Genomic DNA, 18,969 nt, shown 5'->3' with positions numbered 1-18,969 from the left:
TTTCGGGGGCCAACTTGCTAGCAGTATCTAAACTCAATATATGTTTAAATAATTGGAGTGACTAATAAACAAGGGGCTTGCTGAAGCATCGCTTCTGTTTAAGTAAAACAACACTTTCTCTCATCAATGTGTAAGGGTAGGGTACTCAGGTATTTAGCAACAATACCAACCCCAGTGTAATTATAACACTATATCCACTAAGATAACTACTGTGTGCTGATCGCACTGAATGATCGTGGGGACTAATACGTGTTGGTGTTGCTCAACACAATATATAAATAGTTAAATTAATAAAGACACTACACTATGCAAAACATACGTCTCATAGATGTATTATTGGAATGCACTATCATAGTATATACATGTAGTACACATTGGTGGATAAGAATAAAAGATACATAACACACGGTGTTAGAAATACAAATTACACTATAGTGGTACTATAGTGATAGATGCAGTTTAATATACACACGATTCAACTATAATGTCCTATTTACTGGATTGTCCCACGTCGGCCCGGGCAATGTAGATGACCACAGGAAGCCAGTAGACGGTAGATTTGACACATTCGGAGAATTCCTCGAAGATAAGGCAGCAGCCAGATACAGGAAGTGAGACGAACGATCAAATTCAGCAAAACGGTTCAATATTAAAAATGTCAGAACATCAGGTACAAGAATAAACACTTCAACGTAGAATTCAGATAACAATAGCAAGAAATGTCACGAATTTCCCTCACCACGCAGATTTACTCATTTGCATAATGCACATGGGTAGACCAACCTCTAAGACGATATTGTCGTATCACGGCTATTTGTCAACAGGACTGTCAATAATGGCTCAGATACTGCTGCTGGCACTAAGAGTTCACAATCTGTACGATAGAGTCATACACACACCCTTTAGACAATGCTAACATGATCCCGAAAGCTTCACGGGATTCACAGTCAGTTCGCCCCAATGCACATTCGCCCCAGACCAGTTCGCCCCACAGTCAGTTCGCCCCAAAGTCGGTTCGCCCCAAGTTTACTGGTGTTCGTTTTCGCGGTTATGCGTGCAAGGAAATGTGGTTTTGAAATATTTTAAAAATTATACTAAAGTAAAGCCACATCGAAGTGAGCTTCATGATGTTCCTATCAAACAGTGCTTTTACGTTCATTTATTATGTTTTCTTTCTTGCAGGTGACGTGTATGTACAATAATATCGTAACACGTAAACCAGAAACAATCATTGAGTTGTTGCGTGTCTTGGTTTTGTGTGTGTGGTGGGGTGTTTTTTTGTTTTGTTTTTTGGGTGTGTGTGGGGGGGGGGGCAACAACCGGATTACTAACTTTATTGGTTGTTCGAAAGTACGAGAATACATAACATCGAAGTTCTTAAGTGTACGATAATGTAACGATTATAAAATACATAACATCGAAGTTCTTACAATAACGAACAGGTAACGACAATAAAATACATAACATCGAAGTTCTTTAAATTTACGATAATGTAACGATTATAAAATACATAACATCGAAGTTCTTTAAATTTACGATAATGTAACGATTATAAAATACATAACATCGAAGTTCTTTAAATTAACGAACAGGTAACGACTATAAAATACATAACATCGAAGTTCTTAAATGTACGATAATGTAACGATTATAACATACATAACATCGAAGTTCTTAAATGTACGATAATGTAAGGATTATAAAATACATAACATCGAAGTTCTTTAAAATAACGAACAGGTAACGACAATAAAATACATAACATCGAAGTTCTAAAATTTACGATATTGTAACGATTATAAAATACATAACATCGAAGTTCTTAAAATAACGAACAGGGAGCGACTATAAAATACATAACATCGAAGTTCTTAAAATAACGAACAGGTAACGACTATAAAATACATAACATCGAAGTTCTTTAAATTTATGATAATACATAACATCGAAGTTCTTAATGTAACAATTATAAAATACATAACATCGAAGTTCTTAAAATAACGAACAGGTAACGACTATAAAATACATAACATCGAAGTTTTTAAAATAACGAACAGGTAACGACTTTAAAATACATAACATCGAAGTTCTTAAAATAACGAACAGGTAACGACTTTAAAATACATAACATCGAAGTTCTTTAAGTTTACCTTACCTACTGTATGTTGCTGACAACGGGTGCGTTACCATACAGTCTGGAACTGGATCTGAGCAGCTTCTCGACGGAGATCTCATTACGTTGAAACTCTTCCCATAGTTTAAATATTCTTCCTTGTAGATCGCGAAATTTCTTCTTTTGACGACTTCTCAGTTTCTTCTCGGATACTAATCGAACATGCACGTAGATGATGGTAGCATCCCTGTGCAGTAAAGTTACAAGCAAATAAAATGGCAGGTTGGCTTTCTTCCCTTTCTTATTAAGGCGTGAATGCCAACCCTCCACATCATTATTTGTCCTCACGCTCTGTAAGTAACAAAAATATGTGGAGGGCGGCATAACGGATGACAATATCCACTGTCTCTCAACATACGCGAACACCTGTAAAGATATCGAAAGGAATGATTAATTAGTTAACAGATTAATACTTTGTAATTGTTGGATAATAAAAATAATAACAAGTAGTAGTAGAAGTAACTAATTACCAAGACAATAGGATGTAATTAGCAGTAGCTAATTACCAAAACAAAAAATGTAATTAGTATTAGCTAATGCTAAAAAAAAACATATTAAATATGACGTACTTCCTATGACGTACTTTCTCAGTACCAGCCTTCTCCTTTAATTTCTGGAACATCTCCGGTATAGCCTGGTGTGGTAGTAATGGGAGGGACATTAATTTTCTTAGCAATTTATATGTCCCATCGTGCTCCATGTACTCCCTCTGCAATCCGGAACTCTGGATGTGTTTCCATACAGCCTGTCGCCAATGGAATGAGCATCCTTTGATGTTGACACCAGGGAAAGTTGCTTGCAGGGCTCGCCATATTCCTTCCTCAAAATATACCATTGCCTCGCTGAATAGGATTTCTTCGGGTAATAAATCTTTAACGGCTTTGAATACAGCTGAATAATCTTTTTTACTTTTTCCGGACATCAACGCGAAACAAAGCGGGATCTGCAAACAAAAATAACAATCAATAACGATTAACATACAAACGAAGTGTAAGGTAATTCACTAATAATATGCGACCGTATATAACAAATATTTACTTGGGGACTTACCTGTTTCGTTTCATCGTCTTGTTTTATAAAACAATGAATAGATAATAATTGTGTAAATGGTGTCTTCATCAACTTAAATGTCCCGTCAATGTACCATCTTTTCCCTTTTGATAAAAGACACAATTGCTCCTGTGTTGCGAATACAATGTGGCGTTTCCCTGCTCGGCGTCTGAGAACATCTCTGTGAATAAAACCTGTTGAATAATAAAAAGATTGTTGATTAATGGTTAGTGGTAACTATGACAACACGGCGATCCATTTTTTGTTAATATTTTCGAAAACGAGTATTTACTTACCAGTAGGAATATGATCTTCTTCAATCTGAAAATCCATTAGATCCGTCGGCTCTTCCGGTCTCATTTTTTGACGGATTCTATTAGCTGTTCTAGATAGTGCTGTAATACTTGGCAGTGTAGACACTGGGTTGTCGTTTATCTGTCTAATGGCGTCCTCAACCATTTCACCAGCTGGATCAAACAAATTAGCAGTTGCCTGACTCTTAATATCTTTCACGACTCTCGCTACTACATCTTGTCCTGGTAGTCCAGGGTGAATATGCCCGTGATTGCCCGCTTCGAATCTATTAGTTTGTTCTTTTGCCTTTTGGTAGACCCATCCACAACTGTGTACGACGTCTCCTCTTGTTCAGGTGCAGACAAATTCATATCGACCATTGGTTCCTCCATTGACATCTCCTGTACAGCTTGAACAGGCTCAATGTCATAGTCTTGGGCAAAGCGTTGCGTTGCCGATGGCGGTGGTGTGGGCGAACGTGGATCAATATCCATAGTATCATCCGCCGCACTCTCTATAGCATCTGGTGGTGGTGTAGGCGATCGTGGATCCTCCACTACATTCTCGGTAGCATCTGTATCCTGAAAATAGTCACAGTGATAGAAACATGAGTTAATTAACTTAGCACATTACATATCCATTAACACTTGTTATTCGCATTTGTATAATAGTCTATTGTTCGTAACATTGGCTTATTAATAACATCTAAAATGATACCCACCTCAGGAACGACTTCGACTCTCTGTGCACTAATTGTTTCGATTACACATCGCGTACATTTCCACTGGAACTCTCTACCATGCTTCACCGCATCTGAATAAAAGGCTGCTGTAATTCCTGTAAAAAATGATTTGCTGTTATTAAAACATTATATAAATAACGTGTTGGTGTACATATATGACACAATTTAAAGTATAATGTAATTTATAAAACTGTCGAAAACAAATTGGTTATGAGGTATAGGCTCACCTGTTGCACACTTTCTGTGCTGCCAACGATCACATTGATCACACTGCATTGCTTGGTGGCGCGATGTTACTTCTTGGCTGCATTTCACACATGGACATCTTACTACTGCGATACGGCGGCTTTCCTGGTGTCTGGTATTCATGATGATATATATTCCTGTGAAAATACAAACTAGATACAAATGAAATTGTGCAGTACTGTTCGGTATCGTATACAAATGTTTGCTAAACAGTGGTAATAGAATCGAAATAGAATTTGAGATTGACTAAATTAAATTTAGTTCTTAGTTGATAAACGAAATAGAGTTTGAGATTAACAATGAATCTTGATTATCGAAATAGAATCTTAGTCTGTCGATCAGCGGTTGACAATACAAAATATAATCGAAAATGGAAATAGAATTTGCTGTCGATGGATAGGATAACGTGCTGGGTACAATAGTATGACTATGGGTGGGTCACAATATCGTGGTAGGTAAATATCGTCTAGTCAGAGCGTAGCTGCTGAGAGAGGTATGCCGTATGTTCACTTGATGATAAATCAATCAGAGTGGTTGCAGTACCCTAGAAATTGTTAGACTTTATACCCTTCAAATCACGCTGATTGGATATTTGGATTATATATTGGAAATTGCAAATTTGCATATTTAATATGCGCTAACCACTCACTTTAAATGCCTTATACTTAACACTTACCTAATAGATACTGGAGGTGTTGATACAAAACAATAGATCGATGAGCGGCGTGCGTCTTATCTAATGGGTGATTGTGCAAGCTGTCAGATCGATTAACGGGCGGCCCTTCTCATGTACTCATACAAAGCCGATCATGGGCGGTACGAGTCATGTACCGTTAATGGTCTAATAGTAGGTGTGGTCAATTGTTTCGCGATATACTAGGTATGCGCACAAACTGCAGAGTAATGTTTATTTTTGAGAATCAAATATGATTTTCAACATTTCCCCTGGACTTGAATAACGGTGTACGTCACAAAATTAATGTAAAACACATATACAATGGACTACAAATAAATTGGTTGTTGCTGTACCACAACTTCATGTCACAAAGCTCCACGTTACTGGGTCTTCTAGACGCCCAGTTTAATAGGTGTTATTCGGTACTGAAAAGGTATCGCGGTCACACCTTTTTGATGGTGTGTGCATGGTGTACTACTATCACGCAATGTAGAGCCAACAATGGCAGAGAACAAACACACAGAATACTACTACGTTTTATTTTTTCAAAATGAATACTGTGTTCTTGCATTCATAAACCCTTGATAACAATTCTTCACTTCTGAAAACTAAACAAATATAATACGTGTACAATGTTAATATAACTACGTTGTATATATAATTATAACAAGTCTCGTGATCCCTTTAGCGTGACCAGAGTCCTTGTGACACACACCACCCCTTTTTGAATGGAACGTTCAAGATGGCGGCACCGTATTTTTAATCCGTGCGTTAAAACTGGAACGCCGAAACCACACAACACCGATTGATTGGTTGGTTCATTCATGTTTGTAAGGCAAGCCAGGGGAGATAAGTCAATCGAAAAAGGGGCAAAAAATCGCTATCACAGCGCATGGCAAAAAAAAGGCAAAGTATCGCTATCACGACGCATATGACACGACACCGGTTCGACTCTTCGGGCGATATGCTACAATCGCGGCGATCAGCCTCCTTCGATGTGGTTTTTACTTAAGTATAATTTTTAAAATATTTCAAAACCACATTTCCTTGCACGCATAACCGCGAAAACGAACACCAGTAAACTTGGGGCGAACCGACTTTGGGGCGAACTGGTCTGGGGCGAATGTGCATTGGGGCGAACTGACTGACCACCCTTCACGGCACCAACGCAGCAACCAGCATAGGAGGCAGCCATCTTGAACACGGTAAACACACTATTGACTTATGAGGGCGCTTTTGCACACAAACTGTGAGGGCGCACTAACACAAAATACATATATCCTACAAATGCGTAATATTTGTATCTATTACGTGATGCATTGTTATGTTCATGATATGTAGACGTGTAAGTTTTGTGCCTTAGATGAGCTTTATGATGAAAACACCCTGTAAACTATATAATAAACTACATATAGTAACTCGTATAACAGAATGTGCCCATGAGTATGTCTACATTTAATATGCAAAATTATAAACGACTATGTAGCCTGGGCAATATAATAAGTAACGGTCGTGTTAATAATGCGAATACCATAGCTGTTACATTTAATACAGTACACATATTATTTAACATGACAAGGATTCAAACAAAAACAATTTCCAGCAATACAAATTTATGTAGTTCGATACAGTCCCTGGTAATTCTAGTAAAGGCTCACACGAGTCATGCAACACGCCAAATTAGAGGAATTGCATTTTATATCTCAGATTTTTTGTGTAGGCACTGTGTGACTGCTCAATATGAACATAACATTTTTTCAAAAACGTTCAGTTTATATACTTCGACTTAAAAGTCTCTAAATTGATTGTCTAAATATGTAGACCACCCGATACGATATGTTTCGTTATGTTGATTGATTCAACTTATCACTTTATACGCAGTTTTAATTTGCCAATGCACACTACAATTGGCACTCACAAAAATATTGATATCCAATCTAGTGTTAACATTAGATGTATGTGTTATTCAGTCACAAATTAATGCATTACCATTAAAACAAATCTTGTTTTGTATTACAAATGATAGACACGCGATTCAATAATCAAACAACAAATTAAGACACATTACAACTTGTATTTGTGATACATGTATTACATATAAATCAAATCATTTATTGAGGAGAACCCATTTTTGCATATTTTTCTAATGTATTCTCCATTGAACTTTATTTTCACTCCTGCAAAAATGTAACCCTTACTTTCAGAATATTAAGTATATATATTGTCTTATTAGTAATTATCGTGTGTTTGTATACTTACTTGTCGACTAACACTGAACGCATTTTATTGAAAACAACATTTCTGCACAGAGGGCGCCATTATTTATTATCTAATCCGCCGGACGATAATAGATATATATTGTATACTCAAACATGTTTACACTTAAGCAATGAGAAGTTTTTAATTACCAACACATTTGCGAAATCAGACATATTAATTGTAATTAAAACATAACCAATTTGAAAGAAAACCACCGTACGTTATTAGAAACGTACATTGATGTACTGTCTTCAAAATAACTTTATTTTGCATGTGTTGGTTTAGTGTTTTCACTCGCCTCTCGTTCACTGCTTCCTGACTCGGATTTTCACCATTTACAAGATTATAACATACAACCGAGGACAGAATAACATAATCATCTACAGGTTTGTGACATGCAACTGTCGGAATAGTTACCAAAACTACTGACAATTAAATTCAGAATGACGTTCAATAGTTGGAACACGCAATCACCATTCATGCACGCCTAGGATGCTGGTGACCATTTCTTGTGCGTGTGTACTACATTGATTGCTATGCAGTGGCGGCGGGACTGGGGTTAGGTGGGACCACTTGCGCCTACGGGGGCAAGGGGTGGTGAACAGATCTCGCCCACCATGCAAAATTTCGTGCCGCCTCCTCTGCTATGTTACTGTGCGTTGTTCTGTCTGTTAGTTGTAAGACTTCTTTTTTCATGTGAAATGTCAATAGAGTATGAAAGTTGTCATGGTGATTGTTGGAATACCACAATATCACAGTTCTGGTTTTATTAAAGAAATCAACGTGTGTCAACATACGAATAAGATTATAAATGTTTGTTTTGTTTCAAATATCAACAAAACACAGTCTACAATGTAACTATGTGTATAAATTTACTCGTTTTCAAAGAACGTGATATAAAGAATTTGAGGATGAATTTAACTGTTTTATTATTTATTTTTTTGTTTTCTAAAACAAATAGATACGTCATTTGTTTACCTAACACTTCAGTTGTTAAGCTCTCACGCTCAGGTCTTGCTTTGTGTCTCGTGTAGATTGTCTGAGAAACAAATGTACGATTGGTCTGAATATATTTCGCTAGATGGCGCTTCAAAGTCGTCCGAATTCAAAATCTCAGTACTGTATTAGAAACATTTACGACGTGGTCTATATATTCAGACTAACGTTTTGATATAAAAGAGTCAAAAGTAGATTTAAAAATCATCTACGTTCGCGGCAACGCCATGTGTATGGATGATAATTTGAACGTCGTCAAAATACATGTATAACAAATATATACCCATATTAATACCAAAGTACAGTTTGTATAACTCATGTGGTTACAATGGCTTTATATCAGATATAATTATTATATAACTTAATATTTTAACCCTTTTGTTTAGATGTATAACATTAAACTGTTAAATGGCATAATGATCTGTATACATATATTATTAAGTGAAAGTAAGTGTACAAATTATCGTCGTTCTTTCGAAATGTGTGATTGTAAATGATGACGCTATTCCACTCTCCTGGAATAATTGTATAAACAATAAATCTTATTTAAGGGAAATAATTACAGATATTATAATATGATATTATGAATATGACGTTATATTTAACACGCGATTCAAGAAATACAATTTATAATCATAATACATGGTAATACCCATATTCAGACAGCATTTCATCTCAAACTCTTCTTTGCAGAAGAACATCTTTTACAAAGAGAAATCCTTTTAATATTAATTATTCTTTTGTATATTTGAAAACGTGTGTTTTGTTCCGAAATAAATAACTACAAATGTGTGGCGCGAATTGTCATTAAAATATTGTATACGTTTTTACCGTATATACAAATGAGCCGTCAGTTATTAAGAGAATATTGAAACAATGTAACAGCATCGTGTTTATTACAGCTACCAAGCAAGTATGGAAAGTACGTATATATCTCGTGTGCGTGAACTTATATACACGCATATTTTTTATAATTCTTTTTTAAAAATAAAAATGAGGGCATATACAAGCACATGTTGCAAGAATCACCCCTCGTTACAAATGGTATAGTCTTATACAAATTAACAAAAGGTTGAACCCGACCATGCGCACAATGCATAATAACATAGTGTATTATGATCGTTCGTATTGTGTCCAGTTGCTTGTGTCGAGTCGTAAATAATAGCAGTCCTGTGTGAACGTAGTTTTAAATGTGTAACAATTCGGGTGTGGTATACACCAGTACGAGACCACTTGGACATTCCACTGTCAATGTTTTCTTGCTCTCTACGCAACAATTTCATTACAGACAGCAGAGACTTTGAGTTCCCGAGGACTGGACACGGTGGGTGAGTATAAAAACGTGTTACACTGTTTGGTGTCGTCGGCGACGGGGCTCCGTGCCTCGTAGAATAGTCTGCTTGGTTGAAAAATAACTCTTCCTCCCGAATTACTGATCATGACATGGATAACAATATACTAATAATTAAACAGCCATTACTCAGTGATCGGTTGTCTAAAATAAAGTATAATTTCCACAACATTTAGAACTTTAGTATAAAATATAGTTGTGTAGTTATGATGAGTTGAGTTTATGCAATAACCAGCCACTCCCTGCAACCATTGTGCTTTCTGCTTCATAAAATCAACAGGTTGCAACAATAGGGTAACCAAATATATGAGTGCGTGGTTTGACGAGACAGATTTAGTACTGCATTTCCAAGCTGTCGCACACTCAGCTATAATCGCTGTTTTCAGTTTTATTTACACAATAATGACGTTTTTAGACTAAATGCATTTTAAATGAAGTGAGCAGTTGGTGCAATATTTACTAATATTTAAAGGTAACCTATTAAAAATTAGCTTTTTTCTTCTTTCTTGTTTACAAAATAAAAAAATGTATATTTATTAAATGTAAATAATATTGACATAAACTTGAAATTTTGGGGTGGGTAAATTCCTTAAGGCCCCCTCGCCCAAAACGTGAACCCTAACCCTAACCCTAATAATCCAGCCCCCAGAGTAATTCAATATACCGGTACCCCTCCAAATGGGGGTGTATATAGAATTGAAATGGGGGGGGGGCACTGGAGGGGCATGGTTAGAATTAGAGTTATGAGATAGGGGGGCCTAAGAAACTCTTACCGTGAGTGCAATAAATATACATAATAATAATTGTGCAGTACATAGGGTATAATTTACTTTTTGTATTATTTTATTAATTTAAAGTGGTTTTATTCTTAAAAATCAAACAGTGAAAATTCATCATTTCTATTCACCCTCTGGATTTGTCTTCTCATAGATCCACTAGTCTCAGGTCATACAGTATTAGTTTAGAGCTGTGTTTTACTATTCTGACAACTGAATTATTGATATGATGGAGCAGTCATACACCCTATTACGCCTGTGCAGTAGTCAAATTAATCATAAAGTACCGAAAATGGTAGGAATGTTGTCAGAAACTATGAAATCTTCAGAATTCAAATAGCATGACAAATAATTCAGATCTGGGTTGTACCCGCTGTCAAAACCTGTATCGGCCATGAAAATAACGATAACACTTCAAACTACATGCAAGTTCATTTTTCAAAAGCATGAGACATGTCACGGATCAGTTTTTCAAAATGCCTAAACCTTGAGACATGTGAAGAATAGACAAGACTAGGATATACTGACTTTGTGTGCACACACCCATTGAGACATGTGAAGAATAGACAAGACATAGATATACTGACTTTGTGTGCACACACCCATTGATATGAATGAAGGCACTTGTATCAGGTGTGTCTTGCTTGTGTTATTTCAAAAGATGCAAACTTAGGGGTTAGCCATTTATAAATGAAGGGGGAGCTGAGGAATGTGTCACTTTTACTCTTTTGCAATTCATTGTGTAATTTGTTTCCTCTTACCCTCACCAAATCCTCCAGCCCACTCCCCAGGTTTTCATGATACAACCCTGAACATAATAAACTTAAGTGTGTGTATACATGTACAGTATTTGTTGTACATAAGAAATTCTAAAGTTGGTGTGGGTTGGATGTAGACATGGTTGTAATAAGTCTATAAAAGCAAACACATTTAATCACTTCTTATTTGACAATAGATTGTGAATATAATGTATTGTTATGCAAATTGTAAACACTTATCCTTTAACATTAAGATATAGAATTACCCATTTTCTCATTTAGTAGTAAGATGTGCTACCAGATGTTGTTTTAAGATATGTCTACTTTTATAAAATGGAAGGTCATATATGGTGTTGTCACAAACTGAAATGTTTGTTTTAAAACTTATGTGACTTGTTTTTTTTGACATGAACATATTGATTTGTTATTTGTACATACAGTAGATCAACATAAATCAGGTGTTTGAATTAGAAGACAAAATGCAAATGTGTTTTGTGAATTATGTGTTCATATTTTTCACACACATCAAATCCTCTTCTTGCAACCGTAGAATATAGTATAATCTGTTAATATATATTTTCAAGCAATATAATTTTTTTTTTCTTTTTTTTTTTTACACAATTGTTAATTTTATTTATTAAACAACAAGTCACAGTGACTTATTCCCAGAATTTTCTTATTTTCATATTGTAAAAATAACATTAGTTTATAGTAGATTGAATTATTAAAAACAGTAATTATACAAGGTTATATAAGAGTGCCATAAAGTATGCAAGAAGAATTTATACATTGATAAAAACATCACTGGTATTTGTAGAAGTTTCAATCAAATGCCAATCTATGTTTTTTTTTATTTCGTACCTTCTTAACACACGATTGAATTTATTGGTAATATTTATTAGAAAAACATGTGAAATTATTATGATTGAGATTAACTTGAAATGCACCAACAAAGTTATGATTTTTAAAATGTTTTCTTTAAACAGGGATATTCTAATTTTAGCATGTCACACCTTGTTAACCCCTAGTTCAGTGTAATGTCCATACTATCATGTAATAGATCAGCTAACATAGCAACCTGTGATCAGCTAACATAGCAACCTGTGATCAGCTAACATAGCAACCTGTGATCAGCTAACATAGCAACCAGAAAATGACATTCAGACATTAATACAATTACAATCACATTACCGTAGTGTTTTATTCACTTTATTTTATGCATATACATGAAAGACTTATTTTGTCGTATGTTCCTGATAAATAGTTTATACTGATTGTGTCATCTAGCTTTACAATTCATTTAATAACATTCCTTTCATGTCCTCGTTATACACAACTGCAGCAACAAAATGGTTTTACGATTGAATTAATGTGTCAATGTAATAAAGCATAAACACAGTAATTGTGGAAAATATGGTACATGTATTTAGAAAAAAACTTGTACTGGTGATATGTGTATGTGCTAATTATTAGGATCATGAATAAAGTGTTTATAATTAAGCAAATGAAATATAACATCTGTTATTTCCTTATAATTGAAATACACTTTTAATTTATACATTCAGTAGAAATGTCAGGGATTTTGAATTTAATATACTTTGCTCTTATAGAAGCACATCTGTAATAAATGTGAACAGAAACCAATAATTGCATTTATTTTTCGTTTGATCAGTCAAATGTGATTTATTTCCATTAATATTTTGTCACATTACTGAAAGTTTTTTATACAGTTCACCCACCCATATTTTTTTCAAATGTTTAAGAAACTTGTGGTCAAGTGTAAGCATTATCAAAATTTAAAAAAAATTGTAAAATTTGCATGATAGGTAAATCCTTGTTGGACTTTGCTACAAAGGTAAATGATGATGATAGCGTAAGTATGCATGTTCATTTGTTTATTTTTTTGTTGCCATTTGACTGACTAGTGACTATTATTGTAAGAAAAAAAACCATACATTTCAACACATATGTCATCAGTTTTTCAGGCGTGCATTTGTTGATTTCATTTAAACTTTAGTCATTGCTAGCCTTTGCTATTTTAACAGCATTTAACAAATTTTAACATTAATTTTTTGCTACTACATTGTCAAGGTCTAAATTTCATCAAAGTGAGCAACACACTACTAAAGAAGCCATTAAAATTTCCAATTAAATTTAATTTAATTTCCACAATCGAAGTAAGTCCAAATTTATCTCTTGTACAATATCAAATGTTAGTTTATCAATATATTTTGGTGAATGTCATAGAAGATAATGGCATAATTCAGTTAACTCTGTACAAAAAATCAATAAAGTAACATGCTGTAGATTGAAAAAATAGTGTAAATTTATTTAACTAAAGTATGGTGGTTGGATTTTTTTTTTCTTATTGAAATAAAATTTAATGAACTTAATTTAATTACTTCATAGTTGTTTAATTAATATCATTTTTAATGTGAGTACAATGTATTTTTTTTCACAAAATTTAAATATTAATTAAGTAAAAATATATTATATATTAATCTATTGAACAATTTTTGAATATAAAATTGTGTATTTTTGAAATATTAATTGTATTGTGAAAAGTAATATTATATTTTTATAGATTTCTTATTTTAACCACACAAATGATGTCTGTAAGTCATCTGGCTGCTGTGAATTGATTGCATCAATGTGAATATGAGAAAACGAACACATAATAATATTTTATTAGGTTATGGGAAAAACTTGAGTTGACCACACTTCAGACAATACGACTACTTTCTTCATCCCACCTAAAGATAGATGCACTTTAAGTTGCCTTGCAGTCCACTTAGGGGGTCATTAATTTAAAGGGCACTTATCTCTTTTGGTGTTAGCATATTTGATAAAAATATGAATATAACTATTTTCAATTACAACACTCTTCACATTGGAGGGGTATAACTCATTCAATACTTGAAGCAACTGAAGTTGCTAACCAATATTGTTACTATGGTTGGTTAATACACCTATATATGTATAGTGTACTTCAGATATCTCACTGTACTCTATATATAGTAAATTACTTGTAGAAATATTGCATTGACTAATTAAAATGTAATTTTACAATAACCTGGTAGGACGTGGTGAGTCTATGTCTGTCTTTCAAGTGAATTCAGACTTTGAGCTTGGTTTAAATTCCCAAACAGAGAAAAAAAATACTGCCATCTAGGCTCTGTTACATTAATATACTGGTTATAAAGAATGGCGTCCAGTGGAAGGTGATTTAAAACGGTCATTCTTGTGTGCTAGATGTTCCTATGTTCAGTGTACATGAAGTGTCACACAAGTATCATTGCTAAACAAATAAATACCAAGGGAGTGTTTCAATAACATTTCTTAAAGAAATCATTGCAAAGATTCTATTATTTGTAACTTTGTCAGAAACTATTCATTTTCATAAATTTTTATTCAAAATTTATCAAAAAATTGTGTACAGTCCAGCAAATTTGTAAACACTTTTAGATCTCGTAAAAAATTTAAATACAAGTATCATGAGTTAATAGTCTGTGAAGAAGATGAATGAATTACTAATTTTCAGGTAAAACAATTACTTATTTTTTCACTGAAATTTTAAATTCCATTGCTTAAACAGCAATGGTTGTCGGGCCACACATGTGAGGGTCTGTGTTGCTAACATAACGTATAATAATTTGCTTTCCAAGTGGCAAGCATCAATACAAGTTTTGATTTTGTCACAGTGTGCACTAAATAACGACTTCCTAGAGTTGTTTGATGCATTCCAATTATTCCAGGAATTACCTAGTTAGACGTGATAATATCCTAGAGTCGCCATCTTTGTGAATAGAAGGTATTTATATTTTTTTTGTACACATGAAAACATTTCTTTAAACTTATTGTATTATTAAACAAATCATTCATGTTTAGCAGTGCTTTAAACTGTTGGAAAGCATTTACATGGATATTACATGCATTCAGTTGGAAATACTTCAGTGGTTTCCGGAAATAAATGGTTTAGTCATTTTGATAAACTCAACAATTAGACTGCCGCTTATGTAATCTTAGGTCAGACTTTTTTAGTCCCCGTTCTGACGAAGTCCGAAAACGGGGACTTATAATTCGGTCTCCGTCCGTGCGTTCGTCCAGAGTCATATCTCAGAATCCCTCAGACCGATTCCGTTCATTCTTTGCATGTGCCTAGTACTTTATGTTGGACATATGCACATGCAGTGGTTTAGCGATTTGATTCAAAATGGCCGACTGGCAGCCATCTTGTTTTTTGAAAATGTTGTATTTTGGACATGCTTTGTCAGTTTTCATTCAAACTTGGTACATAGATTATACATGTTAGGATACATGTCCATGATGATTTATTTCACAATTGGATCAAATATGACCGACTGGCAGCCATCTTGTTTTTTGAAAATGTCGTATTTTGGACATGCTTTGTCAGTTTTCATTCAAATTTAGTACATAGATCATACATGTTAGGATACATGTCCCCGACCGTCCGCGAGTTCCTGAGTCTGTCCGTCCGACCGTTCGTGTGTCCGTCTGTCCGTGCGTCAGTCTATCCAACGTCATATTTCAGAATCCTGTGGACCGATTCTGTTCATTCTTTGCATGTGCCTAGTACCTTATGTGGGACATATGCACATGCAGTGGTTTAGCGATTCGATCAAAATGGCCGACTGGCAGCCATCTTGTTTTTTGAAAATGTTGTATTTTGGACATGCTTTGTCAGTTGTCATTCAAACTTGGTACATAGATTATACATGTTAGGATACATGTCCATGACGATTTGTTTCGCAATTGGATCAAAGATGGTCGACTGGCAGGCATCTTGTTTTTGTTTTTTTATGCAGTATCTTGGAAGTGCTCTGTCAGTTTTCATTCAAATTTGGCACATACATGTACTTTATACATGTTAGGATGCATATCCATGACAATTTGTTTCAAAATCTGGTCAAGGATGGCCGATTGAGAGCCATCTGACTTTTTGGCCTTACTACTATATTTCCACAATTCATGTACCATTTTCATTCGTATTTGACACATACATCATACATATCAGTGTGTTTCATAATCAGATCAAAGATGGCTGAATAACGGCTGTTTTTATTTTGGCCATATTACTATGACACGAAACACGTGTTTTGATGTAAATAAACAATCTGTTGTATACGCCACTTGGAACTCAAGTTTCAAAGACACGTTTGCGACAACCCCTTCGCTTTAATATGACGAGCACAAAGAGAACTTAACGGGGACTGTGTCATTTTCAATGGCTTGTTTATTCCTTGTTTCTCAGGTTTTTATAAAGCAAAATGGGGGGAAAAAAAATTAATTCTTTTTTCCCCATTATATTTGTGTGATTCTCAAAGAATTGTAAGTGAGATCATTGATCAGAGAGAAGAAATAAAATAAAATTTTATTCCAAGCGGGCACGAGAAATTACGCTGAAATAAAATTTTATTTTTATTTCATTTTCTGCTCTTGTTCATTTGGCGGGTTTGCGAAACAAAGGATAATAAGTTTGGCCTTATGTACAAATGACTAGCCAGTATTGTGTTCCTCTATATATCCATACAGGCTTCCAAACAATATGTATCAAGTTAAAGTTTTGAATGAGAAAACGGGAAATGCTCTAATCGAGAATGTAATAACATCCTTCCCGCTACCTTAATCAAACCAATGTCTTGTACATGCTCAGTACAAAGCTTAGGACCCATCATTTTTGAAATACTTGTTGTTTTAATATTCATATTCTCCCCTTCTTCATAATGGTTTGGTCCATATGTGCTATTACTGGGACACTTGATTTATTAGGTACACATTCCAACATGTCCAAATATACATGCATTATGCATGTACAATAGAATGTAATAGTTAACAGTAACAATTGTTGACTTGTTTCCATTGTAAAGATATTAGCTTTAGTATTGTGCTTCAATAGCAAAAAAATTAGCTTCTTTTAATTCAACTTTTACTTTTCATGAAAAAACTTAAAGAAAAAAATTAAATCAACACTGGTAGTCAATAGATACATGTAACTACCATTTAAACCAGAATTAATGAAAACAATTATAGAAAAATGTGTAAACTATAACCTATTATTTGACTTAGACTAGGTTGACAGGGCAGGGGCTTGCAGGCGGGCGGGGCAGGGAGGGCAGAGTTCAGTCCATCATAAAAATTAAACTTAAATTGTGTCAAAAATGTGAAACATCTAAATGCAAGCTGCAGTGCTCATTGCTTGTAAAGAAAAATTCTGTCTTCTAAAAATTATTAGTAGCAGGAGGCTGCCAGTATCAATTTTAAGATTTCTAATTATACAGGGTGTATTGTGTATGTACCAGTATTATTTATGTTAGGTGTCACAACATACCATGGTTGTTAGTCTTTAAAATGGTTGATAAATGCCATTACACCACTCCCTTTTTCCGCTTCATTGGAGTCTAAAATATTCAAGGTCGTTCATGGACATTCAACTGAATGAATAGTGTTCAATAATTGATTACACATTTTTCATTACCTCCTTTTTGGTTGTTTTACCTAGATCAAAATATTGTTTTGAAGAAAAACTTTGAAAAACTGCACAAACAATTATGTATAGAGTTGTAGTTTCACAACAAGATCATATTAGATTAATAAATAAATAAATAAATTTATTGACACACCATACTATCAAAGTTATTCAACAGTATGGTCACTAAATACATCTATCAACACCATTAAAAATGAAATATACATAGTTTGCAAACTCTGTTATAAGGTTTGTATCTGAAGTATATAAATTTGCATTTTTGACCAAGTTAATCATTACAAAAATGTATATATGCTGAAATCTTTGCATTTGAGCAATTCATTACGTAATGGATTATATAAACCTGAATTCACCGAGAATTGCTTGCAAAAGGTTGTTTTGCTGCTAAATCAGATTATTAACAACTTTGTTCACAAGATATGTGTTACCAATAGTCATGTTTAGGCTACCGGGTATATCAAGTATGGGCCAAGATTTAGGGTAATCTTGTATGTTTGCATATATCAAATAGACCAATTGCACTCACACATAGTACACAGCAGTTAGCATTGACTAAGGAATGCCCAAACTTTTTAAGAATGTACAAATCTTCAAACTTTCAACCATGATTACTCAGTACATAACCAGGAAGGTATACACGTTAGTTTTACGGTTATAAAACAATACCAAAACAAATTCAGAAAGTGCAGAATAACAGGAAGTACATAGTCATGCATGCTCGGCTCATTTTTCCCCCCAAAACAATGTCTGTAGATGTGCTTGCGTTGGTTGTAATTACGGAAATGGCTGTCAAATACATCTGTAACGATACTATATGGATATAGAAATGGACATTTGTCTCGAACTAAAAATAATTTCCCCTGTGTGAATGTGCTTTGTGGAAAATGATGTTGAATGTAAATATTTATGCTTAAAATCAATCACTATTTCATTTGTTTGTGATACAAGGTATTCATGTAAGCATCTTTCCTATCTGATGGATATTGATTATTTGAAATATTTGAAAGATGGAAGAATCTTGCATGATACTAGTGCCGTTGTAGGATCTATTCAAAACTCCCAAGAATTCAGAAAAATACATTTTAATGTGGCTGAACACTTTCGCTACAAATTAAAATTTGTTGAATTTGTAAATTTGTT

At 34.2% G+C, this 18,969-nt stretch overlaps 3 protein-coding genes across 10 annotated transcripts in view; 1 reads left to right on the top strand and 2 right to left on the bottom strand.

Moving 5' to 3' along the window:
• Nucleotides 1–2,265: 2,265 nt before the first annotated feature.
• LOC146739194 (uncharacterized) lies at nt 2,266–3,682 on the bottom strand. Its single transcript, XM_085503852.1, has 4 exons — nt 3,520–3,682; nt 3,224–3,417; nt 2,743–3,116; nt 2,266–2,539 (listed from the first exon to the last, which is right to left on the bottom strand). The coding sequence occupies exons 1-4, from the start codon at nt 3,680–3,682 to the stop codon at nt 2,458–2,460; spliced, it is 813 nt and encodes a 270-aa protein (XP_085359978.1). The 3' UTR covers nt 2,266–2,457.
• A 65-nt stretch (nt 3,683–3,747) lies between these two features.
• On the bottom strand, nt 3,748–6,376 carry LOC146739193 (uncharacterized). The gene is made up of 4 exons (XM_085504094.1): nt 6,331–6,376; nt 4,487–4,642; nt 4,239–4,354; nt 3,748–4,098 (listed from the first exon to the last, which is right to left on the bottom strand). Exons 1-4 carry the CDS (start codon nt 6,374–6,376, stop codon nt 3,748–3,750), a joined length of 669 nt encoding a protein of 222 aa, XP_085360220.1.
• A 3,183-nt stretch (nt 6,377–9,559) lies between these two features.
• Nucleotides 9,560–18,969, top strand: part of LOC102804658 (phospholipid phosphatase-related protein type 5-like) — a 28,598-nt gene continuing 19,188 nt past the window's right edge. For 7 of the 8 annotated variants that reach the window (XR_014930464.1, XR_014930462.1, XM_085503490.1 and 4 more), the window contains exon 1: nt 9,560–9,764. The gene's annotated coding sequence lies outside the window, so the exon portion shown is untranslated. The remainder of the gene's footprint in view (nt 9,765–18,969) is intronic. The other variant, XM_085503486.1, reaches the window with a different exon arrangement.

Source organism: Saccoglossus kowalevskii, chromosome 9 (assembly GCF_978046115.1).
Source record: "Saccoglossus kowalevskii chromosome 9, keSacKowa6.1, whole genome shotgun sequence".
Taxonomy (NCBI): Eukaryota; Metazoa; Hemichordata; class Enteropneusta; family Harrimaniidae; genus Saccoglossus; species Saccoglossus kowalevskii.
This window is presented reverse-complemented; position numbering and strand designations above follow the sequence as displayed.

What these genes read in the sequence shown, in the direction of transcription:
- LOC146739194 (XM_085503852.1), bottom strand. Translation starts at nt 3,682, where the DNA reads ATGGTTGAGGACGCCATTAGACAGATAAACGACAACCCAGTGTCTACA. An exon ending in AGAAGATCATATTCCTACTG is followed by an intron (nt 3,418 to 3,519) that starts GTAAGTAAATAC and finishes ATTATTCAACAG; the next exon opens with GTTTTATTCACAGAGATGTT. An exon ending in AAGACGATGAAACGAAACAG is followed by an intron (nt 3,117 to 3,223) that starts GTAAGTCCCCAA and finishes TTTTGTTTGCAG; the next exon opens with ATCCCGCTTTGTTTCGCGTT.
- LOC146739193 (XM_085504094.1), bottom strand. Translation starts at nt 6,376, where the DNA reads ATGGCTGCCTCCTATGCTGGTTGCTGCGTTGGTGCCGTGAAGGGTG. An exon ending in GCACAGAAAGTGTGCAACAG is followed by an intron (nt 4,355 to 4,486) that starts GTGAGCCTATAC and finishes CATTTTTTACAG; the next exon opens with GAATTACAGCAGCCTTTTAT. An exon ending in GAGTCGAAGTCGTTCCTGAG is followed by an intron (nt 4,099 to 4,238) that starts GTGGGTATCATT and finishes GACTATTTTCAG; the next exon opens with GATACAGATGCTACCGAGAA.